The 26,411-nt window shown below is 33.8% G+C and overlaps 2 protein-coding genes across 4 annotated transcripts in view; one reads left to right on the forward strand and one right to left on the reverse strand.

Annotated features, from left to right (window-relative positions):
- Positions 1-10,552: 10,552 nt before the first annotated feature.
- LOC21406460 (serine/threonine-protein kinase/endoribonuclease IRE1b) overlaps positions 10,553-26,411 on the reverse strand; it is a 21,650-nt gene continuing 5,791 nt past the window's right edge. Inside the window, exons 5-9 of the mRNA XM_024162987.1 lie at positions 12,681-13,159; positions 12,349-12,527; positions 11,878-12,130; positions 10,965-11,301; positions 10,553-10,863 (exon numbers count right to left, since the gene is read on the reverse strand). Coding sequence (XP_024018755.1) covers positions 10,720-10,863; positions 10,965-11,301; positions 11,878-12,130; positions 12,349-12,527; positions 12,681-13,159 — 1,392 coding nt within the window. The 3' untranslated portion in view covers positions 10,553-10,719. The remainder of the gene's footprint in view (positions 10,864-10,964; positions 11,302-11,877; positions 12,131-12,348; positions 12,528-12,680; positions 13,160-26,411) is intronic.
- LOC21406461 lies at positions 18,645-20,076 on the forward strand. 3 transcript variants are annotated; one of them, XR_002901823.1, is made up of 5 exons: positions 18,645-18,936; positions 19,032-19,117; positions 19,543-19,630; positions 19,715-19,842; positions 19,961-20,076. XR_002901823.1 is itself a non-coding variant. In XM_024162988.1 (5 exons), the coding sequence occupies exons 1-5, from the start codon at positions 18,660-18,662 to the stop codon at positions 20,037-20,039; spliced, it is 654 nt and encodes a 217-aa protein (XP_024018756.1). In that variant the 5' UTR covers positions 18,645-18,659; the 3' UTR covers positions 20,040-20,076. The 3 variants fall into 3 exon arrangements, 1 of the variants encoding a protein (XP_024018756.1); XM_024162988.1 differs by having other exon boundaries at positions 19,032-19,113; XR_002901824.1 differs by lacking the exon at positions 18,645-18,936 and having other exon boundaries at positions 19,109-19,188; positions 19,961-20,067.

Below are 26,411 nucleotides of genomic sequence, written 5' to 3' on the forward strand. Positions count from 1 at the left end.
GTAAGACTCTTGCAGATATAGTTGTTTCCCGAATTGCAGAGTGCTATGAGGTTGTCGGCGAGTTTGATGGGCCAGAACAGTGTGTCGGAGTCGCAGCCAGTGGAGTAGATAGAGTCGGCCCAGATTTAGTTGGGGTTGCGGCTCCAGAACTTTCTGGTCGAAAGGGATCTTATGCGGACAAATCCATCGCCGAAGGTGGAGATCTCGTTTACTATCATCTGATCACCGCTGTCGGTGGATACGAACTGCAGATACGGGTGGCCCTCGATCCAATAGAGGCTGAGGTATTTGCCACCCAGCTTGAAGGCCACGGTTTTGGGAAATACAACAAGCGATTCCCAATCCAAGACTTTGAACGTCGAGAGCAAGTCAGTGTCGATCGAGCCTGATCCTGCGAACAAGCCATCCGTGTAAGGCTCCTTCTCCCTCAAGAGACAAGCGTAAAGCTCGGTTGAGGTTTGGAGAAATCAGAAACGATCTTCATGAGTTTGGGCAGGCTCTAACAAGTTCCATAGTGAACGATCCATATCCGCGGCAACGATCCATAGGGGACGTGAACTCGACTTTCCCGCCAGCCCCCATACTAAGTATTTGTTGTTGTGACAGCAGCGTAAGTGCACGAATTTCAGGTTTTTCTTCACTCTCTCCACTTGGAACTTTGTGTAAGGACTCGCAATCTCCTCTCCATGAAATTTCAGAAACGTTGTCGGCAGCCCCTTTTTGGTACTCTCTTCGTTACTTATCTTGCTCAAATATTTGCCGTTGTAGGCGGATTTGAGCACCACAAACCTTGGCAATGTCGACATTTCGATTGTTTCCTCTTTCTCAATCACTCTTCTTTACTCCAATTGATTCAATGAATCAATTCTGTGTCTAATTTGTTAGTTGTTTACAAGCAAAATATTAGAAAAAATTAGAAAAGTTTGTATGTCAAAATCCCTAAAAAATAGACTATATTTGAAGAAGTAATTGTATGAGTTGAAGATGGATGAAGAAAGTGACGCTAGGGATCATATAAACAATTTTAATAAATGCATAACTCAATTATTCAGTGTAGAGGTCAAAATTGATGAAAAAGATATAGCTGTAATTTTGTTGGCTCCCTACCCAAATCATATGAGACTTTAGTGACTACACTTTTAGTTGGAAAGACGAATCTCTCTGTTAGAGACTATAAATATGAAAAAGGCTAGTAGTACATCTCATAATGAACAAGTTTTAGAGGCAAAGTCATATTCAAAATACAGTAGTAGGAGCTAGTCACGTCTATGCTGACGATTAGATAACTTCTTTAACTTCTTTAGATAACTTGTTTAACTTCTTTAGATAGCTTCTAACTTCTAAATCCTTTCTCCATTTCTCCATTCGCAATGGATGTTCTTTTCCCCTTTCATAGGAGAATAAATAATTTATTCGTAGGTTATTCTTTTTTCACTACAAAAAAAGGGGGTTTTGCGATGACAAAAAGTCATCGCAAAAAACCGAATGTCCTCGCAAATAAAATTTTTTACGACGACAACATGTCATCACAAATAAATTATTTGCGACGACATAATATCGCCGCAAATGTATTTGCGACCATAATTGTCGCTAATACGTTGTCACAAATTTCTCGTGATATGATCCATTTTTGTGAGGATATTTTAAATTGTCGTCACAAATAATCTTTTTTTTGCGACAACAAGTCTAAAAAAGTCGTCACAAAAAAACCAAAATTAATTTTTTTTTAATTTTTAAAAAATGGCAATTATTTAATTTTTAATATTTTTAATTAAACATTATTATGTTACATACTAAATAGAATTTATTAAGATACATTAAAAGTGAAATATAAATTAATATTAAAAATAGTAAATCTAAATAAATTTTTAAAATATGTTATGAATACTACATAAAGTGCATATATAATGTTCAAAAAAATATAAAAGTCTAAATAAAGTGAAAAAGAAAAAAGTACCTATAACGGAACTAATCGTCTAAGTTTGCAGCATCGCCAGCATCTGAATCATCATCAGGACCGTCATCATCTGAAGGAGGCAGGGGAGATGACAGTCCAGAAATGCACCCATACACACTTTTGGGTAAAACTGTAAATATTGAGAATATTTAAATACCTTGAAATTATTTAAATTCTCACATTAGAAACATTTGTTAATTAATAACCCTTTAATTAATCCAGATCAGGCACACTAATAAATCTCAATTTCTTTAATTAATCTCATTTAATTATTCAGGGTGTTACGATAAGCTTGTCCATACGCTTTCCCCTTTCCTTTATCACCAACATTAGGCCTATGAGTTCCTGGCCTATACTGTTGTGGCAGAGGTAGCTGCACCGGTCCCGGCACCTGAGGCCGAAACTGTGGATATTGAGGCGGATAGTAGGTTGGCACAGGAGGGTATGGCATCAGCATTTGCATCTATGGCTGATAGGGCAGCACAAGGTAGGGTTAATGAAAATGGAATGCTACAACATTTCATAATAGTTGAAAATGGAATGCTACAGCATTTCATAATAGTTGAAAACAGAATGCTACAACATTTTATAATAGTTGAAAACGAATTACTACAACATTTCATTATAGTTGAAAATAGAATGCTACAACATTTCATTATAGTTGCAAACAGAATGCGACAACATGTCATAATAGTTGAAAACAGAATGCTACAACATTTCAGAATAGTTGAAAACGGAATGCTACAGCATTTCACGAATAGTTGAAAACAGGATGCTATAACATTTCACGAATAGTTGAAAACATAATACTGCAGCATTTTACGAATAAAAATAGAATGCTAGCTGAATGTGTCACGTCCCCCACACACGGGTCTGCGACGTGGAGCTCGGTTAGGTGTTAAACGCGCGATAATAAAAGAAATTCCCAACAAGCCCCACACTTGATTAAAATATAAATTTCTAGGACTTGAGCCTCTGACAACACAGAGGGCTCCACGCACAGGACATACAGTATTGTACATACATGAACATATAAATAACATTATAGACATCAACCACAGTCTAGAAATCTAAGTATAAAAGTTTACAGAAGTTACACTTCCTTACATTTATCTAAGAGGATGAATACAATCCTCACTTGATTGATCAGTAGTAAATAATCCAGCTACTCTGCACCACTCCTAGAGTGTGACGACCCTAACTTTTGATCATCATCCTATGCTCATACTTACCATTTCTTAACCTCTACAATTTACTAGTTATAACTTCTTAAAATTTCAGGCCCTTTTTTTTTCTTTAACATATACGTTAAAGTGTTGTAGCATTTAACTAGCATTCTGTTTTCAGCCATTCCTAAAATGTTGTAGCATTCTGACAGCATTATGTTACATTAGTCATCAAAATACATAAAATACTTTTTTAATTTACACATAATGTTCAGCAGCGTTTCCAAAACGCGTGATACATCCACAACCCACTTGCCCACATTCCATTGCTACATCCTCTCTGCATGCCTAGCAAAAAGTTTCAGGGAGCCGGTGCCTTACTCGTGCTTCCTACAACACAAACAAACTAAATGAGCTTTCGCTCAGCAAGTATCAATAGGTCATAAACAGATGCAACAATTATACATACCCATATATGCATTCATGTAATATATCCTAGTACAGAATTCTAAACGACTTTCATTTGTTTTTCTCATTCTTTTCATTCTTGTTTACGGATACCATACCATTATATGGAATGGTTTCTGTGTTTTATTTTCTTGTCTTTTACTTCTTATGGGCCTTGTCTTGTTGTACCATAGCGCGCATAACCAGTGAGGAGTGGGGTAGCTAACCAATCCAACTCAGTCACGGTTTCATTTCTTTCATAATAACGTTTCCTTCGAAGGCTGGTACAAACAGGACGTTTAGTCTCCTACCGTTTATCAATTTTCTCATTGAAACGGTAACTTTAATTAAATCTTATAAATTTGCGCATTTTTAAGCAATTTATCATGAGATTAACTTTTCGTTAAAGTTTAACTTTTCTTTTCTCTTACTTTAATCACGACCTAACATCGATACATATTTTTCGCAGAATAAAATTCTACGATTACCTAAGTCTTGTAGATACTAACTTAACATAGTATCTAACATTCACCTTGTATCTACCATTCAAAAATTCTACCATATGCACAATTTTTGTGCAACATAGAAAAGCAAGCTTGTTCGTGATATAGCCATGGAAAAACTACTATACTTACTGAAGTTTTGCTAACAATGCTTCCTTTGTCTCCCTTGCTGCTATCCGACTTTAGCCGTTAATCGGCCCTATTGCATAAATTTTTCGATCGTTAGATTCGAAATCTAAGATCAATAATTACATTGAAACTTACTTCGGAAAGGTCTACAATCCTTATGTTTGGTATTCAACCTCAAACTATTTCCTATCTCAAGGATTTGCACTAAAACCGTGCAAATTACTCAGTTATGGGCCTAATTTTCAGTTTCGGTTAAAAATTGTGAATTCTCATTACGTTTAGTTTCTAACCATCACGGATTATCGAAACATCTTTCTTTTCACACTTTAATTCCATATTCCTCTTGAAATCAGTTTTAGTTCAAATTACTCAAACTAAATTTCGGCAGAGTTTCGCCTTGTTTTTCTCGTTTCCTAAGTTTTCAATAACTCCTTTTAATTCTGATTTCGGTACCTGGAGTCAAGATTCACATTCCTGAACACAGATTCTAACATAAAATTGAACAAAAACACATGTTCCTCATTTTCTAGGGTTTTCGGATTTCTTAGTGTAAATCCGGAAAATTTTGTTCAATCGTTTTAAAAATCACGTTGAATTCCTATCACAGTCCCTGACAAAACCTCGGTTTCATTTTCAGTTTTACAGATGTTATCCGAGATGAGTTACTATTCATCTAAAAATGAAAACATGAAATTTCTCATGAAAAATATGAATTCTTACCTTGAGAAGTTGAGATTCTCCGCTAGAATGCCTCGGGTTGCGTTTCTACCGGACTAAACGGAAGAAATTCCAATGAAATCGGTTGATTCCCTTGGATTTCCCTTGGTATTCTCCCTTTTCTCTCCTTTGTTCTCTTGGTCGGCCTCACTTTGAAAAATAGAAGAAATGTGGCTTCTAATTCCTTCCTTCACGTTTTAAGACCTAAATGAATATTTTATTATTATTTCTATTTACTTTCTAAATTAAAGAAATTAATTTAATTCCCTTAATTCACTTTTACTAATTTAATTAAGTTTCATACTTAACTTGAGTGGTTCTATGTTCTTCACATTTTCCTTGTCGAGACTAAACTTTCTGTTTCTCGAAACGAGTTTCTTTACGATACTAATAATTTCACAACCAGTACAGGATCTATATTGCTTTTCTAGACTGTCGAGCACCCTAGGTCAAACTTCTCAACCCAACTCTCTTGGGTATCTCATTAGTCCATTTCTTTTTTTGAAATTATCATTTTAATTGAACAGAATTGTCCAAAATGCGTACCCTCGCGGTACTAGTGTTTTGAGCAGTTTTCTGCTTTAACTGACTCAGAAAAATTCTATTTCAGGAACTTTTGCTATTTTCCTTACTTCTAATATTTCTACTCTTTTTCTAACTGGTCATTTGGTCACAAACCAAATATTTCAATTTTACATAACTAAAATATACCCGTTAAAATTTTTAACTTTTAACTTATATTTCACTATTCATAACTGATATTTACGAATTTTCTTTGTAAAAATATTTGTATTATAACTTTACAATTTTCGGAATATTTTACTCCGTACATAAAGTTTCTACATAACATTTCCTTGATCAAGCTGAAAATTCTACTACTTTCTGTTCTTGAAGAAATTATGGTCAAATACCGGACTGTACGAATTAGACTTCCAGTCGTTACATAAAGTCTCCTGGGAGGGGTTTAATATTCATAAAACAGTAAAATGTGAGTGAAAGGCCCAGTATGATATAATTTTGAAATAAACTTTATAAATAAATAAATAAATAAATAAGCGAGTGAATAAGTAAATGGATAAGTGAATAAAATTAGACATTCAGTTCCAACACAACCGCCGGAACCTCACATTCTTTTTCTCAAAGGAAATATATCTGAAAATATCCGTATTACAGACATCAGCAAGTAATTAGTACAAATTACTTACACAACCTTCAGGTTCTACCCCCAAGGATGCACTCTCCACATCCTATCTAGGCCATTAGCAAATTTTACCGGTTCATAAGATCTCTTTTCTTAAGAAATCATTCATTAAACTTTCTGAAATCGTTATTAAAATCTCACGAACTACACAAGCCGTGGGCCCATGAACTACAACAGGCCATGGGTTTCGTGAACTACAACAAGCCATGGTTTTCAAATAGTTTTTCTTTCGTAAACAAGCCCATTTTCTTTAAAATATTTGTGAGGCCAAAACTATTTTAAAAATCACGCTCACAAAGAAAAGGGATAAGAATCTTACCTCTCAAATATCAAACCTGTGATTAGCGTGGCTTTATTCCGGCTTCTCCTTCTTCAAAGCCTCTCAATCTGAGTTCTTAGCTAGCACTGATACAAAACAACACTTTAGGATCCAATTCTCATTCCTAAAGCAAATCAATCTCAATTGTTCCAAGATTTCCTATTAGTGTGCCCTAATCAATTTTAATGTTTCAAATCATCATTCTAAAGGTTTTCAATCTCAAAATATGAATTAAAGATGTTAATCCATCTATCTCAAGTCCCTAAATAAAGATAATTTGGGTTCTCCTCGAAAACAGAGGTTAAAACAGCATTTTCAGGTAAAACAGCATCAAACCCCGTGTACACCGGTTGACCGGTGACAGGGCAGTGCAACACCACTAGTCGACCGGTGGTGTGCACTCCGGTCGACCGCATAGGTCGACCTGTTCGGTTGACCTATTGCCATGCGATCCGGTCGACCGGATAGGTCGACCGGTGGAATCAACAAAGCGAGGGAACTCGCCAAAACCAGTCCGCAAACCTACATATCCAGTCCCAAATCGAGACATTCAAGGGAAAACCACTAGATTCGGGTTCTAGGTACTAAATCAAGTCTAAAGAACCCAAGATCTCTAATTTCTACCATGATTTTACTAAAAAATCCATGAAAATCCGTTTGAACCAAAAATAGGTTTTTAAATCCACAAATCCGAGATTCAATAGAGGGTTTTTTAGAAATCTTACCTCAAATCCTTCTCTTGATGTTGAAAACTTCTTTCAATCCTTCTTTGGTTAAAAATCCGGTCATTTTGAGACAAAAATGAGAGAGAGAGAGAGAGAGACAACCGAGAAAGAGAGAGAGAGAGAGAGAGAGAGAGAGAGAACGACAATGAAGAGAGAGAAAGAACGCACGGGAGAGGAAAGGAAAAAGGAAAAAGAAAAAGAAAAAGAAAGGACATGTGTCAGAAAATTAAAAGACAGTCCAGAAATGTGTCCACACACACTTCTAGGTAAAAATGTAAATACTAAGAATATTTAAATACCTTAAAATTATTTAAATTTACTCATCAGAAACATTTATTAATTAATAACCAATTAATTAATCCAGATTAGGCACACTAATAAATCTTAATTACCTTAATTAATCTCATTTAATTCTTCAGGGTGTTACAGAATGCTATAGCATTTACACATACATGGTAAAAAAAATCGATCTGATTTTTTTTAAGAAGTTATAACTAGAGAGTAGTAGAGGTCAAGAAATATTAAGTATGAACATAGGATGATGATCAAAAGTTAGGGTCGTCACAAAAACACTGCAATCTAAGTTCCAATTCAAAATATTTCAAGGGCAAATCACCCCAACCAGGTTCCAAATGACAAATACAGTCCAAAGAACCTAAAATCTCAAATTTCTACCTTGATTTTACTCAAAATCCATGAAAATCCGTTTTGAACCAAAATAGGTTTTCAAATCTGAAAAATCTGAGATTCAAGAGAAATTTTTTCAGAAATCTTACCTCAAATCCTTCTCTGGTTTAAGATCCGGTTGATTTGGGCCAAAAACTAAGAGGAGAGAGAGGGTGAGAGAACATGAGTGAAAGAGAGTGAAGATGAAGAGAGAGAGTATGCACAGGAAAGAAAGGAAAGGAAGAAAGAGAAAAAGGAAAGAAAAGAAAAGGAAAAAGAAAAGAAAAAGACATGTGTCTAATATTTTAAAATATAATCCAGAAAATGTGAATACACACACTTTTGGGGTAAAAATGTAAATACTGAGAACATTGAAATTCTTTGGAAATATTTAAATTTTACACGTCAGAAACATTTATTAACCAATAATTAATTAATTATTCCAGATTAGGCATACTAATAAATCTTGATTACCTTAATTAATCTCATTTAATTCCTCGAAGTGTTACAAAAACTCAACATCTTTATTACTCAAAATCATAAAATATAAACAAAATTCATTATCTACATAACAAATTCAAGACAAACAACAAAACCCAACACCCATATTACTCAAAACCAGAAAATCTAAACAAATTTCATCATCTACATAACAAATTCAAGACAAAAACTAAAAAATCCAGCACCCATGTTACTCAAAATTACAAAACTGTAACTAATTTCATCATTAACATAAATAAATTTTATCAAACAACAAACACCCAACATCTATAATACTCAAACCCATAAAATCTAAGCTATTTTCTTCATTTTTTTTTTTATCAAATTTATAAAAAAAAAATGAGAAAATTAATGAAATTTACTTGATGTTCTTCTCAGATTTGTGGCCCATCCCGAATTTATGGAGAAAATGACGGTGAACGAAAGGAGAACGGCGACGAACGGAAGGAAGAAAGGGCTATTTGGGGTGGCGGCGCTGTCTGAGTGGAGGGATTAGGGGAATAACTCAGTGGGCGAGAGTTTTGATTTTTGAGTGAATTTTTACGAAATGAAGTTTTTCTGGATTAAAAACTATATTCAACGACAGTTCAAAGAAAAACCGTCATTAAAAGTACATGTATTAGACGATGGTTTTCTGAAAAAATGTCGTCTATAGTCACCACATCAACCACCGTATTTTTAACGGCACGTTTGCTGACGGTTTTATATGAAACCTTTGTCAAATTAGCGACATGAAATCCACAGTTTCTTGTAGTGAGGTTAGCACACTTAATATGCTTATTATGTTAAAACTCAATTAATACGTTTATCTTACGCTAAAACGTATGAAACACAATTTAGAGAGCAGATGTAAATGGAAAAAAAAAGAAAAGAAAACATCTGAAAAACAGAAGTTGGAGGGGGTGCTTACTAGAAACTAATAAAAATGTTTTGGACATTTCTTTTTCAGTAAGGACGCGTGCCACCACTGGTCATAACTCGAGTCTTGACCCCGTGCCAAGAAACCATATAGCTTCATCTGATAAGATCTTTTGCAATGTTGAAAACTAAAATTGTTCCAACCCATGTATCAATAAACTAATAAATTATTCATTATTTTTTACTATGTTTATTGTTTATGATTTATAAGTCACACGTGAATCTTAGTAAAAAAAAAAAAAAAAAAAAAAAAAAAAAAAAAAAAAAAAAAAACTTTACTGCATCTACACTTATTAAAAGAATACAACTCTTTTGAAATTAACAAGTATTAATTTCTCAATATGTTCATATTTATTGATTTAAAAGCATGCAACTCTTTTTAAATTAACAAGTATTAATTTCTCAATATGTTCATATTTATTGATTCAACAACACTTAATAATATTCGCTACAGAAGAAGAAGAAACTCGTTTTAAATTAACAAGTATTCATTTCTCAATATGTTCATATTTATAGGAGAAGAAGAAACCCTTTTTAAATTAACAAGTATTCATTTCTCAATATGTTCATATTTATTGATTCAGCAGCACTTAATAATGTTCGCTACAGAAGAAGAAGAAGAAGAAGAATGTTTCCTAGCCCTAATAGTATTAAGTTAGAGAATGTTTCCAGCCCTAATAGTATTAAGTTAGAGATGATTTAATAGTATTAAGTTAGAGAATGTTTCCTAGCCCTAATAGTATTAAGTTAGATAATGTTTCCTAGCCCTAATAGTATTAAGTTAGAGAGGTTTTAATAGTATTAAGTTAGAGAATGTTTCCTAGCCCAAATAGTATTAAGTTAGATAATTTTTCCTAGCCCTAATAGTATTAAGTTAGAGAGGTTTTAATAGTATTAAGTTACAGAATGTTTCCTAGCCCTAATAGTATTAAGTTAGATAATGTTTCCTAGCCCTAATAGTATTAAGTTAGAGAGGTTTTAATAGTATTAAGTTAGAGAGTGTTTCCTAGCCCTAATATTATTAAGTTAGAGAGGTTTTACTTTGGTTTGTACAATAAACAAAACTATTGTTACCAAACTTGAAGCTCTATTTTGGATATGTAAATTCATGAAAAACATGGATCGGCAAAACAAGAAGAAAAACACGAAATTAATCTTCAACTTCATATGCCCACAAAAAAAAAAAAGAAAAAAAAATCTTTATATTATTTTCACACAATGCATTTAACATTCACCAACCAATTTCCATAAAAAAGAAACATAAATTTATCAAAAGGATGAAGAAAGAGGAAACTGGCCAGAAAATAAGAAAACCTAATCATGTATGTATTTAGCTATCTGCAAAATGAAACAAAACACACATGTACAGTTAGCCCCTTATGCTAATACCAAAAAAAAACCAGAAAAAAAAAAAGCTTATATACTCCATTCGGAGTCTAGTTTCCATCAACACCTCAGACAGTTACTTCCTCATGATCCCCCTTCGAAATATGCCTTGAAGAGCACATCATCTTTGCAGCAGTCACGCACAACATTGTACACTTCAAAAAAAAGCATTGGGAATCGACTTGTAAAATAGTCACCGAATCCTTCATCTTGCGTTCCGAAATGTTTCTGTAAAGAGCCACAATAAAAGTAAGTGAATATTAACATTGAAAACCTCAATGAATGTATTGAAAATGTATCACATTCTTATATACTGGTATTACAAGCACCTGAATTTCTTCTGGATCATGTACATAATGAGCATATTTGTTTCGAATGAATAGCAACAAGTGCTTGACACTGCCAAATTTGTAACCGCATAAGAAGTTTGGGTGGTCTTTCTTGATTTTATCGTTAAGGATCTTTTTGTCCCATCTGACCTTTCCCCACCCGTTTTTACCTACAATTTTATTTGCAGTAGGTTCAAGCCTACGCAAGAGAGCAGTCTTCTTGTCGTCCGAAAGAGTAGATTCCTCCTTTAGACAGTCACCAGTGTGGCAGAGAAACTCAAGTCTCTTCTTCGCGTCCCAGAACAGTGGATGATGCAACACCTTATTTGCTTGTGGCCTGCCATGAATAACGAATGAAATTTTATCAAGATTTGAGGGCCCAAGTTAGGTGCACTGAAATAAGTTTCTTCTTCTCAGGTAAAACTTTTAAACTTTTTACATAGTTCTCCAGTTAATGCACTAATTATACAAAATTAAGGCTTGTCACAACATGATATAATTTTGAAAAATGTTAGGATCACTTGTTTCATCACACGCTTTCTCATTCTCTAGCTTACCTCTCCTTTCGCCACATATCATTCGACTTCAACATAAAAGTAGAGCACAATTTTAAGACATTGTTAACTCTTAATTTCAAGTATACCACTCGTTCTCATTCTCTAGCTTAACTCTTAATTATCTCTCCTTTGTTTACTTTCGTTCTTTCTTTCTTTTTTCCTCTTTAAATATTTTGTTTTTTTTTTTTTGGCTGGAAATCCTCTTTTAAAACTGTTAGCAGTTAGGACCCGTATCTAAAAAAAAAAAAATAGTGAAGGTTAAAACTATTTAAAGCTTTTAATAAAAGTAGAATAACAAATGTCAAGTATTAATTATATATGTAGAATCCATGCAGAAGGAAACTATATAATCTTACCTCTCCCCAGCCTCAAATTTTATCAAAGAAGAAATAAGATCAACAGCTTCAGGGAAATCTTTTATCAAAAACCAGTCTGGCTTATAAGCTTTATTCTTAATATTCTGATCACGATCATCATCGTTCCCAAATGGATGTTCACCACCAGTGATGGAAAAAAAGAGGATGCAACCTAAACTGAACAAATCCATTGCAGCTGTTTGTTGGCCATGAAGAAGCTGTTCCGGTGCTTTCCAGCCAGTAGCGGCACAAACTATAGTTGATTCCAAAAAACATGAATGAAAGCAACACTGAAGGGAGTGAGGAAGCAAAATTGTTTATGGGTGTAAACTGTGAACAAATGTTTAAAGTGAGACTAAAACGTTTAAGGCTGAAATGGTATCAAAGTACATTCTAATTAGAGTAATAAAGTACGCATTGCTTACTTATACAAATAAGTAGGATGTTTTTAATAGGGAAATGAGTACTTGCCGGAAGATTTATGGTCAGTCAACGATAGCTTGTTACCACGAAGTTGTCTGCTAATACCCATTTCAGCAAGCTTTGCACATAAAGTTGGGCTGTCCTGAATTATTAAAATGTTCTGCGGCTTTAAGTCTCGGTGAACTATACGCGACTTGTGAAGAGCAACGAGCCCAGAAACCATGTCACTACGATCATAAATTGAAAATGGCTCACTATTAAATGTAATTCAACGAGAAATTAAGGACATCAAAGATGACTCATTCAAAGTCCAATTGAGTACATAACCATAATTGTCCTAAACTATACATAACACGAAATTAAAAGAACTTTTGACTAACCTCATCAATTTCTGTAATAAAGGAGACGGACGGCATGTATTTTCGTTCCAAAGCTTAATATCTCTAAGCTTAGTATTCTTCAGTTTCTCAAAGTCTTTTGATAAAGGCTCATGTTGAGAGGAATTCTTAGGATACATTTGAATGAGGTTATCTAAATTGCAATCACAACGCTCCAGAGCAAGATAGATAAAATTATAGTCCTCTTCCGTCCCATAATACGTCACAATATTTTGGCTACGATCAGATGTTATGAGATTCTTCATTTCTCTTTCAGCTTCCAGGTTACGATCAAAATGACTTTTAAGAAGGCGTTTCACTGCAACTTCTCTAACTTCATAATACCCCTCAAATACAATAGTCCCGTTGGCACTTCGACCAATTTCCTTTGATAATAAAACCTTTATTTTTCCAACTTTTTTCTCTTGCTGATTTTCATTGGATGAAACTTCTGAGCTAGAAGCAGTACTTTTTCCTTTATGCTGATTGAGAAGAGTTTCTCACATATAAATATAGAAGTAGAAAATTGATATCATCCAATAGAATGAAGAAATAGATCAATTAAAATGTAGTCATACGAAAATCTTCAGGGTGAGCACGTAGAGTCTTTAGTCGTTACATTTTTTTCTTCGAGATATAGATCCAACAAAGTATGGAGCTTTTTAGTACTCTATTATTAGTGTTTTTTTTTTTTTTTTTTTTTTTTTTTTTTTTTTTTTTTTTAATTTAAGATCAGATCAAAATCACAATAAAATAAAAAGTACGTAATCTAGCCTCTAATACAGGTTTTGTGGTTAACATAGCCCTACCATTACATTTTTTTCTTTAATACACTACCGTGGAATTCTTGTTAAAACCCAGACAATATCAAATGTACGTAATCTAGACATTTTTAATCTAAAAGTTTGTATTCTTTTTCTCTTATGATCTCAAAAACGAAGAAGAAGCAAAAGAAGAAAAAAGGCAGCCATAACCTAAGGGAAACGACCTTCAACAAGTAAGATGAAGAAAACTATGCAAACGACCTTCAACAACCAAACGAAATCAGTCAAACTACTTGTGAGTGATTTGGTTTATTTGATTTTTTTAAAATATCAAATCACCCAAAACTACCCAAAAGAAAAAAAAAATATTTTTAGTCTAGTCAGTGTCATATAAAAAACCCGTCCAGAACACCCCGACCAATAGCTTCATCGATGGCTTCACTTCTTTCAACCAAATATTTCGTTTTGAATCAATAACTCAATAAAAGAGTTGCTTCGTGAGTGGAATTAGTGTTAAACTACAAAGCTTATAATTTTCCGTCGAGGATTGCAGTTTTAGTTTCTTTTGTTGTTAATCACTTTAATAGTTGAGGTAAGAAACCCTTTTCTATTTTCTTGCTTTGAAAATTACTTGAGAAAAGGTGTACGATGCTACTTACTTTTTAGTTGGGTATGGGTTTGTGATTTGAACAGGTTTGAAATTGTCTTGAAATGCCTTAAACGGATAGAATAAATAGTTTGGAATTTTTTATGTGTATAATTATAAGGTAAGGTTTCAAATACTATGTCCACTTGGTTTTTTTCTTTCGGTTAAGAAAAAGGTGTTAACTTGCAAATTTTTAATTAGTTTACGAAGTTTCATACTTTTCAAAGTCCTCTCAAAAGTATGATTGAGATGGGATTATGTGAGGTTTCAAGTGTTCAAGGGATGGTTTATGCAAAGTTGGCTTTAACAATTGGTTCGTAATTCTTTTCTATATGGTTGTAATGAATCAGTGTGAAAATTTAGGACTCAACAGCATATCAAGTTTCCCAATAGGGGAGTTACACTCTTCAGTATCTAAAACCATAATAACTATGTTATATGTATCATGCAACGTGATAAGATTATCATAATAACTTAATAATTTCATATGTAGCTCAGATGATGATCTTTCGGATGTCTCAATTGGAAAAGCTAAACTGATAATTATGTTAACAATAAGTGTTTAGACCATAAATTCACGTTGATAAATGTAGTCTAGAGAAATGACGAACAACAGTCAGTGTCATGATAGATTAAGGCTAGGAAAAAGGGTGATTGATTTAAGCGTATGGAGAATGCAATAAAAGACGAAATGAAATATCGGGATTATTTATACAAAAAAATTGAATTGAAAATTTTGTTCGAACTAGTAATTACCATTAAATGAGATTAAGTATGATTAGAGTTCTATCGGAGAATAATCGGTCCTTAAGTACATTAGATGTAGTGACCAAGAAAAATCTCATAATTTTAATAATGTAATTCATGTATTCAAGTCAAGGATTTTCCTGGAAAATCATTATACTCTGTACATTTTGTGATTGAAGGATTTATGGAATTAACATCTGCATTCCTAAATTCTGTAGCAGATTTCACGTTAAGTTCACGTTTTTCTGATCAGGCAAATTCGATCAATAAATTCTCACCATGCTTTAAAACGGATGAATTTTCAGTATAGATACAGTTTGAGAATCTTAATTTTAAGCATCTCCCAGCACAGTACAAACTAGCATCCAGTACCCGTATACAGGAGAAAATAGCTGTCAGTATAATTTTGGACAGTTTTAATAAGTAACTTAAGGGAATAGACAAAAGTACAAGGGGTAGGTTAGTGTGTGTGATTTGATGTGATGTGATGAGAGAGGTGAATATGACTCATGATTAGTTTTTTTTTTCTCTCCTTTTTCTCTTCACTTGGCCGGCCATCTTCAAGGGTTTATAGCCAAAAATTTTGGTTAATGTTGAGTGTGCTAGAGGATTGATGCGATAGTAATGATTGAAAGTAAATCATGACATTTCTTCCTTCACTTTGTCTCTTCACTTGGCCAGCCATCTTCAAGGGTTTATAGCCAAAAATTTTGGTTAAATGTTGAGTGTGCTAGAGGATCGATGCGATAGTAATGATTGAAAGGAAATCATGACATTTCTTCCTTCACTTTGTCTCTTCACTTGGCCGGCCATCTTCAAGGGGTTTAAGCAAAATTTTTGTTAGTTAAGTAGACTAAAGGAGATAATAACCTAGTGGTCTATAAATAGAACCAATGTGATCTAAGCCTAACTTTTGCTTTATCTCACTTCCTTCTCCATATCCAAAACCGGTTCTCCAAAGCTCCAACTCTCAAGTTTTTTAAACTTTTCCCTCACCAAAACCAAGCCATCCCTTACCTCTCACACACTCAAAAGTTCCCATAAATCTCACCACAAATCCTAGTTTAAGTTGAAGGAGAAAAGGAGGAGTCTAGACAAGCATTTCTCCAATGGTAAAAACTCTAAAATTCTCTTTTTTTTTTTTTTTATGTTTTAGTAAAGTTGGAAATGTAGAAATATTCTTTTCAAATTTCCTTATCCTCTTCTAGTTTCAAGCCGTTAATAAATCTTAGAGGAGATCAAAGGCTTTCAAGAGAGAGAACTCTTTAAGGGTAAGATTCTTAAACTCTTCCCCATTATTTTTCTAGCCAACCTTAAGCATGAATTCATGATGTAATTTGTGGTTCATGAGGAGATAAGTGTAATAAGGGTGTGTGAGTTTTATGTTGGTTTTGCGAGTTTTGAGGTTAGTTTGATGTGGTATGTTTATGCTTGATCTAAGTTGCTTATTTTCGGATTAGAGGAAAAATTTTCTGGTGACTTTGACCGCGAAAATGAGGAGCCTAGAGCGAGAATTTTCAATGTTTCAAAGCTTGAACTTATAGCCCTGGATGTTTTGAACATTTTTGGTTACTATGACAAAACCTAATTTTAACTCTAAAACCAAGTTTGAAGTCATTTTACAAAAACGGATAAGCTGTCCAACACAGTTTCGAAAAAAAAAAAACTAGCAGCCACTGGCTCAGCCAAACGGGACTCATAGAGGCTCAATCTCGATTTTTTACAAAAGTGACAATTTTAGATTTCGACGAGAGGAAGAAATTTCATAAAGAAAGTATTTTCAAAATCTGACCCTAAGAGGTACTAAAACACAGATTCCCAAAACGACACAGTTTTTGACTAAAACAGTTTCAAGAAAAATAGCAGCCACGGTTTTCAGCCAAACGAGGCATTTCAAGGCCGAATTTCAACTTTTACCAAAAACAAATATTTTAGATCTTGACGAGACGAGCAATTTTTGCGAAGAAAAAAATTTGAAAATCTGAATCTAAGATACAGTAAAATGCAGATTTCAGAAACTGCACAGTTTTTAACAAGACAAAACTGAAATAGTGTCTGTTTCAACAAAAAGTTATAAAAGAACCCGAGATAGAATTCCAGTAAAATACAATGACATTAAATCTTATTTTAATAAAAGTATTCATAAAGGAAGTTTACAAGGAAAAATGATTTCTTTAAAGAACATAGTGGTTTACCGAGCGAATTATCCTGACGGGCACCTACGAGCCCAATATGATAGGTCCGTAAAATTTTGAATATTTAATGTGGGTCCAACCCCCCACATTAATTTAAGAGACTCCGTTGGAGTATAAATTTCAGCGGCTTAAAAGTTAGAATACCATGTATAAGTCCTAGGCCGAATTGGGTCTTAATATCATACCAAGGGAAATTTAAGAAAATTAGATTTTGAGGATTTAATAAATTAATCTTTATTATCCTTTAGTAAAGGAAAAGAATATATGCTTTATGGAAATGGTTAGATTTTCCTTCATAAGTTGCACTACAAGAAAATAGGCTTTTTGTAGTGGTTAGTTATAGCGTTTTTCAAAAAACGTTACTGCGCCTATATGTAATAGCATTTAGAAAGAGTTATAATATATTTATATATATATATATATATTAAAATTTCATGAGATTTTGACAAGTCTGTTTTATATATATTTAATAATATATAAATGTACCACATTAAAATAACAACAGGTGGGCATTTGAAATAATTCCCCCAATTTTCCCGCTCATCCTCCCTCTTTTTTTTTTTTTTTTGGGTCATCTGATTTTGCTTCTTCCCCCACTCTGTCGAACAAACCATGCTCCACCACTTCTCTTTCCCCAAAATTCCATAAGTTTCCTCTGGATTTGCTTTGAAATTGAAGGCCGGTGTTAGGTTCAGTCATATTTCCAACTTTTCCCCAAATGCCCTAATTTTCCAGTCCATCTCACGGGAAGAAATACTCACGGGAAAAATCTCATGGTTTCTGGTTTTGTGAAGATTGGGTTGTGGAAAGAAGATCGAAGATGATCTCCACGTGAAGCTCTCTTCCTACACGAAGCTCGGAGCTAGGTTTGTCGGCCAAGGAGGTTCGACTCTCTCTCTCTCTCTCTCTGCTCTCTAGGTTTAGCCAGAGAGAAATCCTCTCTCTCTCTCTGCATTTTTCGCTCCCAAAGGTGTAGTGCTCTTGTTCTTCTTCTTTTCTTTTTTGGTTTTCAAATTCAACTAAAATCTAACTAAACCGAGAGAGAAATCCTCTCTCTCTGCATTTTCGCTCCCAAAGGTGTAGTGTTCTTGTTCTTGTTCTTTTCTTTTTTGGTTTTCAAATTCAACTAAAATCTAACGAAATGAAAATTTGCATTCCTTTTTGGCTTATTCATTGTAGTTTGTTGAAGCTGTTATCAGTATACGAGCTGGCTCGAAGGTATCACTTGATCATATACAATTTTATTATGTGAATTTTTTTTTCCGATTTGTGCTTTAAATATTTCTTTCTTGTTTTTTTTTTTGGGTGATAGTATCCCAACGAGTCACCTCAAATTAATCTTATAGAGTCAAAGGGTATTGGTGAACAAAGGCAAAAGCTTTTAGTGACTTACATCTGAGACAAAGCGAGTGAACTATCTTTTTGTTTAATGCTCGTGGCTCTTTGTGAGGTAAACTCATTTCTGTCATTGGAATTTGACTTGGAAAATCATTTCAGTGGGGTATTATTTGAGAAATTGATGGGTTGAAACGATGTAATATAACTAAAGATTTTGGAGTTATTAGATGATAGATAAATTAATGTAATCCCACATTGATTTTGGACAAAAAATGTGTCCCTGAAATCATTAATGGAGTCTTGTTTTATATATATATATATATATCTCTCTCGTTATAGATCTCTCTTTCTCGTTAAACCGTTGGTTGAAGATCTCGTTAAAGCCCTTTCCTCAACCGTTGATTTATTGCAATTGCCGCTGATTCTTACCGTCACCGGCTCCAATTATTGTTGTCACCGACTCCGATTCTCACTGTCGTCGTCGCCACCGCTGATTCTCGTCGTCGCCGCCGCCGATTCTCGTCGCTGTCACCACCGATTGGTTATTGATTCTAAAGTTTCGAAGTTCGGTGAGCACATCCATTTAGCCCTTTCTTAGCTTCTGTCAAACATTTCTTTGAAGAGATTTCCTTACTTCACTATGACTTGAGGCTGTATGATGCAGATTCAAAGAGTTTTTTAGCTAAGCTTCTAGATTGTGTCAATTCGTTGCCGACAAACCCGATGATATTTAAAGTTTCTTCATCGTCGGTACTCTTTCTCTCTGTATGCTTATCATCTTTGTTGTGAGCTTCATTTGGAATTTGAGGACTTGATAGAAGGTGAAAAATGATTTCTCATTGTTTCTGATGATGGTAGTTAATTTTGTTTTGGATAAAATTAGCAATTCATGTATGTTTTGTGTGGATTTGGCTGGCATGATCTTCTAGGTGTTTGTTAAAATGTGTAAGAGAGTTTAGTGTTGTAATTAAGTCAAAATGTCTAAGAGAGTTTAATTTTGTTTTGGATAAAATTAGCAATTCATGTATGTTTGTGTGGATTTGGCTGGTTAAATGTTTCTTCTATAATCCAATGCCTTCTTACGCAATGGTATTTAGCTATGTTGGTTAAAGTTAGTTTAGTTTTGCATTTAAGTTTGTTTGAAAGTATTTATGTTTCTCTATATGAATCTAAAGGATATTTGCAAGGCACTTCCAAGTTTTACTTCTCCTGAGCACGAGTATCCAATTTGCACTTGTGTCCAATCTTTACTTCATCTCCCAGGTACAGGACTTTGGTGCTTTTCTTACATGTTGGAGACGATCTTTTCTTCTTTAGCATTCTGACTGTTTTATTGTGTACATTCAGCTGCTATACAGGAAATTCAGTGGAAACTTTCTAGTGAATCTCTTGGGTAAATGGAAAGAATCTGAGTATTCAGGTGGTCAGTATATTCCCGTGGGTGGTCTAGCATATTATATTACTGCACCATCGAGGTTGTTAATGTTCCCTATTGGAGAGATGTTTGTTTTGTGTCTGATGGATAATATCTTGAATTGTTGTTTGTTGGGGACAATTTGATTGGTAAACAATTCCATTGCGTTTTTTTTGCAGCTTAGCTGATATGGCAGCCAATCCTTTCCATGCACTGTTCTATCTTGTGTTCATGTTGTCTGCATGTGCACTCTTCTAAAAAACATGGATTGAAGTTTCTGGATCTTCTGCTAGGGATGTTGCCAAGCAGCTTAAGGTATGGACTCCATCTGAACTTAATTTTCATACATTCTGGTAATAGTTTTATATCCCATCTTTTATGCAAAGTTTGTTAATATTGAATTATTTTGAGCTTGACTGGTTATTTTACTTGGGATTGTTTTGTTGTGGTTACATATCTTGCAAGTTGACATCTTATGGTTTTAGCCTTTTATAGAACATATAAAAAATTTTATTAACACATTTTTTTTTTTTTTTTTTTTTTTTGGGTTTCAAGGTAATCATTGGTCATAACCAATATGATTTGGAAACTGAAATCTGTTCTCATAGGAAGCTATGGATGGGTTTTGTTTTTGACTTTTTTGCCATATTTGGTATCCACGGTTAGAGTTTACCATGCTTGGAATCAACACGTAAAGAAACAATCTTATATGCACCCTAAACTTATGCTTTAGTCAATACTCAAGCAGTGTCATGCTTTCTTCAACTAGAAACACAAAGCTACTACTAAATTGCTATCTATGCTATTAGATAAAATGGATGATGGAGCCGGTCTCTCGTTTACTCAGTAGACTCCTATTTATCTGTCATCTCTTATTTATAATAGCAATCTAATTTAGCCATTCTTAATTTTTACCCTTCTCAGTGATACTATTAATAATATTAATTCTTCCTCTTATCTGCATTCACTGAAATATCTATATTATTGGAAATAGTTGTTGGCTAAGGAAGGTGAGACTGTGGAACCAGGCGTCAAGATTGCTGTCATCTCAAAATCAGGTGAAGGTGCACCACAAGTTGCTCCATTGGAACAGCCTGCTAGCCAGCCATCACCTCCCAAAAAGCAGGAAAGTGTAGAAAAGCAAACCCCTAAAGCAGAAACTGCCCCTGTCAAGGAGGCAAAGAAAGAACCATCTCCACCACCCAAGGCTAAGGGGCTTCCATCACCACCTAAACCCACAGAACCCCAGCTTCCTCCTAAGGACAGGGAAAGACGAGTGAGTTTCATTATTAGTTTGAAAACAAGGTTACTTTAGTTTGGTTTAAAGTTGCTTGACTTGCTTCGACAATTTCTTTTTTTCTTGTGTCTAGGTTCCGATGACAAGACTTAGGAAACGAGTTGCAACACGCTTGAAAGATTCTCAGAATACATTTGCTATGTTGACAACATTTAACGAAGTTGATATGTAAGTTCAATAATTTGGCAATCTTCTAAAGTTGTGGACAAATGGTGTGGCTTTTGTTGTAAACATATTATTGGCAACTTTGTAGATATTTATAACAATTATTACATTGAATGTTTTCATGTTTTAATTTGAATGTTTTTATGTTTTAATTTGAATATTCCTATTTAGATATAAGATGTTGTTCGGAATTACCATTTATTTGAATGAATTTAAAAGGATATCAATAATAATTTTAGAAAGTTACAACAGTTTGAACATAATAAGGAAAAAAAGTTATTAATCTGTATCATAGCTATGCTAAAGAGCTGTAAGAGGATGAAAATAACTTTTCTTACACGCTATAATACTTCAATTCTATAGCGCTTTTTATAACTCTCCTGAAATGCTATGTTTTCTTAGGACCTATAATAGCGCCCGCTGTCCTAGCACTCTAAAAAGCACTATTGATAGTGATTAAAAGCGTTTTTCGTCAGCTACGAAAAGCCTATTGTGGTGTAGTGTTGCTAAAATAGAATAACAAATAACAGTTAATCTCACACCCTTAATGGGTGTTCATTTTCAGAAGAAAGCAAGAGACTAGGCTGATAGGCGAAAAGGGGATTCCAGCTTTGAAAATCAAGTAAGTAGGAATCTCGCCTACAGTATAAATAGATTTTAAGTAAACAGTACACAAGAACTATATATGTTTGAGTACATTTAATGTTATGAATGCTATGCTATGTTATACTACATACACTTAAGCAGTACACCCGAATTATATGTGTTCGAGTACATGATATAGTATGCTATGCTAGGTCATATTGCATACACCTTAATAAGTTAAGAGGAACTTATAAGAGTAATCTCAGTTCAGTGTTGTATCAGCCTCCACAAGGGAGGTAACTCAAGCTCCGCAAGGGAGAAAAGAAAAAAAAAAATAATAATGTCCTCCGACTCAAAGGAGGCATTCAAGTTATAATCACGGTGTCATGGGGGACCTTGCAAACCCTCACGTCCCGATGATTGCGCGCAAGTGGTACGACCACTCGGGCCCAAAAGATAAGAGAAGATAAGACAATAAGATTCTGATAAGACATCATAATTAAGCATAATTGGCTCATGCATATTTATTCATGTGAACTTATAGTTATTTTGCGAGAGGTAGTTCCTACTTGCTGAGTGAAAGCTCATTATAGAATGTTTATACTGTAGGTAAGCAACCGGCATATAATGTCTGATGGACTGCCGGCGAGTGGACGAACGATGTGGGGCTCGGAATATGGATACCGCTCGCAAATATTTCCGCAATCAGCTTTATGTTATAAATAGTTTTGTTAATTATGATTCTGAAACAAATATGTTAAGATTTGAATATTTTAATTAAGAAGGTAATTTTGTATCTTATATTTATTATAAGACCCTTTTAAAAAAAAAAATATTCCGTAAATTTTAAGAAATTTCAGTAAGTACAAGTTAAAAAGTTAGTTACAGTGGCGGCCTCAAAGCAGGATCGCTACATTAGAGATGTCATCGTTAAAGTTTAAAATATATTAGATCTAAAGGTCATTACAATGTCATCTTTGATTTTTTAAATATTGAAACCGACCACCCAACCCAACCCGCACCGCCCCAACCCAACCCAACATCATTGGATTGTGAAATTTTTCTAACATCGTTAGGGCTAAATATGTGTAACCTGCACCCTTTAGAGCAAGGGAAGAAAAAGCCCTACCCCGCACCAACCCGACCCATGAACAACCTTACTTCTCTTAAATTGTTCCTTTTAGTCCTTTTGCTAATTATGGGGTGCCTTTATAAACTCAAGGAGTGTCAATATAATTTCCCTATATGAAAAGGCAGTAAAATTTAACAGTCAAAATGTGAAGCCTGTGTTCGTTTTTTAGGGAAATTGTAATGAGCCTACATATAAAACTTATGTTATAAATATGTGTAACCTGCACCCTTTAGAGCGAAGGAAGAAAAAGCCTTACCCCGCACCAACCCGACCCATGAACAACCTTACTTCTCTTAAATTGTTCCTTTTAGTCCTTTTGCTAATTATGGGGTGCCTTTATAAACTCAAGGAGTGTCAATATAATTTCCCTATATGAAAAGACAGTAAAATTTAACAGTCAAAATGTGAAGCCTGTGTTCGTTTTTGAGGGAAATTGTAATGAGCCTACATATAAAACTTATGTTATTAATAGGTCTTTTATGTTTTGAGTTTTTCATTTTCTAATATTATCATTTCTCTTCATTTTCATAAATCATGGTTTCATAGTGTAACTCTCATATTTACCAATAGAATATAATTTCTATTCCTTCATAAATAATGGATTCACATGGTAAATTCAAACCTTTACTAATATAAGATAAACATATTTCATTTCTACTCGTAAATTTAGTATTTACCAAAAAATAAATCCAAGATTTCTAATAACAACATAGATTGTTTATTCGTAAATCTTAGATTTACGACCATAATTTAGATAAACATAATTCATGTTCCTTCATAAATCTTAGATTTACACGGTAAAGTCAGAATTTTAATAATATTAGATAAACATATTTTATTTCTATTTGTAAATCTAGGATTTACTACCATAACACAATTTATGTTCCTTTGTAAATCTTGAATTTACACGTAAATTGAGGATTTACTATCAAAACACATATTGTATTGATTAATAAATCTTGGATTTATTGTGTAGACAACGAGACGATAGAGGGAGGGTGGAGAGAGAGTTAGAGTAAATCTTAAAATTTCATTTTCTATTTTAATTAGGGACATTTTTTAAATATTAATTTAGTGTAGATCCGAATTTACACCCATTTACTAACTAATTACAAATCTTCACCTATATATTTTTATTGCTCTTTTAATCGAACTATTTTCCTTAATCTCCCCATATAACAATAGGAATTTATATTATTGAAACCCGTGTTAATAAAATAATAATAATAATAATAATAATAATAATAATAATAGTAATAATAATGTTAATAATAATAATAATTACAGTACTATATAGTTATGAAAAATGGTGAATGACTATTGTAGTTCAAAATTGTAAGAAATTGAACTGCCATGAAAGTGTGGCTAAAGAGGACGTTATGTCCCTAAAAGGAGAATGATTGTGGCAATAATTAATCCATTTGAGGCAAAAGGGACAAGATGAGGTAAATTGTGCACTCCTACATCGTCTGAAGAAAGATATAGGTGATCGTTTATAAGGAAGAACCCCACTTTCTATTAGTACGAGGCTTTTAGGGGCGAAGTCAAAAGGAAAATGAATGCAGAACCTAAGCCGAAAGCGAACAATATCATAATAAGTGAATGTATGGGTCATTACAGAAGGCATATGATATATCAAACTCTTTGTTTACAAGTCTAGTTTTTATTGCTGCTGGTTTTGACTACCTTGAATTTAAGATGAATTATTTATGAATTTTTAAAATGAGCAAAGCTCATTTGGCCCACTTTTAAAAATTGGTTTCTAAATTTGGGAAGTTATGGTTTTCCTCCTATTTGATGCTATATAAACTGAATGGATAATAGATAATGAGATAAGACGTTTCAGACATTGTTTTGATATAGTTAGTAATTTTGTGTTGAATATCGATGTTTGGTGAGTACTCTCTAAAGTGGCGAGCACACCGAGAACCTGACGTGTCGTCTTACCTACTGTAGAAGGTTGAGTAAATCTAGAGATCAAGTAAGTACATCTCTCACCTGCCACTTATTTGTATAAACGATATGATGTTATTATTAATATTAATATGGATAATAAGTTATGTTCAAAGTTATTTATGATGAGACCTTTTAGTGTGAAGTCCAATAGTAAAATCAAGCAGGCTCAGGCACAAAACGATAGTATTAAAGCAAGTGGAGGTTCAAGTTTTATAGATGGTATTGGAGCCTGGACCCAACCGAAAGTGTCGCCAAAGGGGATGTTAAGCCCTTAAAAAGAGAGGTGATAGAGACAACCATCAATACCCCTTGAGACAAAAGGGCCAATATAGGTCAAATTATGTTGTCCCACATCGCTTGAGAAAAGAATAATTGATTTCATATGGAAAGGCACCACCTCTAAATGGTATGATGCTTTTTGGCATCATTCTCAAAGTAAATCTGTGTGGGTTTAAGCTCAACACGGACAATATCATACTAAGTGAAGGTGCGAGTCGTTATAGATATTTAGTAGGGAAAAGTCGCTGAAAGGACCATCGAACCCAAATAAGTGGTTAGACACCTTGAGGTGAAACCAATAAAGTGTAGACACATATAGTGATCAACCCTTTAAGGAAAAATGGCGAAGGTAGCCTAGCCACTTATCTCTATGCGAACAATTAAAACAGGTCCCGTAAAACTCACAACTTATTGGATACCAGGTTAAGGTATGATAGATTTAAGTAATGCTTTGGATAAAGTGGGTATAGAATAGAAAAGTTTAATGTCATGAGCATGCATATAGATTTTGCTTATTGAACTTTAAACTCATATCGTTTCTTGTGATGCAACAACTCACAGGTACAGATGTTAGTCGCAGTCCATTTGAAGTCTTATTTGCTGAAAAGTTTTGAAATGTACGTATTCTGCATAGTTTAGTTTGAACCTTACAGTTTTCTGGAAACCGACAAAGGATATATGGATGAGAATGCAGTTTACTTCTCTACTTAATTTCTGAAGAAGAGGTTAGAAGTAACACCTACTGTTTTGATTAGGTTAACTTATGGGAAGAAACGCTTAACACAAAATTAACAATAATTCATGATGTTAACTCTCTCAATCATATACTAAAAGCTGTTTATATATGAATGAGAACTAGGAGTTTTTGAACTTGGAAGTAGTTTTAATGTCTTTGTAACTGAGATGGAATATAGTGGCAATTGCTCAAGATTGTAGTTCTGACAGCCCTTGATTCTTGATTTTATTTGTCGTTGCACAAGTAATACCCTTTGTCATCTGCTTTGTAAGTTGTATCCCAAAAGTAAAAGTAGGAATATAGTACTTTTAACAGATTTTACTTGGAAAATCTAGCTTCTTAGCTCAGTACCTTTTTGTATCAGATAGATTATGTTATCTTTGTTGGCAATTATCTGGCGCAAATTGATTTCTTTAATGATGGATACTTGCACTAAAAAAAAAAAAAAAAAAAAAAAAAAAAAAAAAAATTTTTTTACTC

This window comes from Morus notabilis, unplaced genomic scaffold, assembly GCF_000414095.1.
Source record: "Morus notabilis unplaced genomic scaffold, ASM41409v2 Scaffold337, whole genome shotgun sequence".
Lineage (NCBI taxonomy): Eukaryota > Viridiplantae > Streptophyta > Magnoliopsida > Rosales > Moraceae > Morus > Morus notabilis.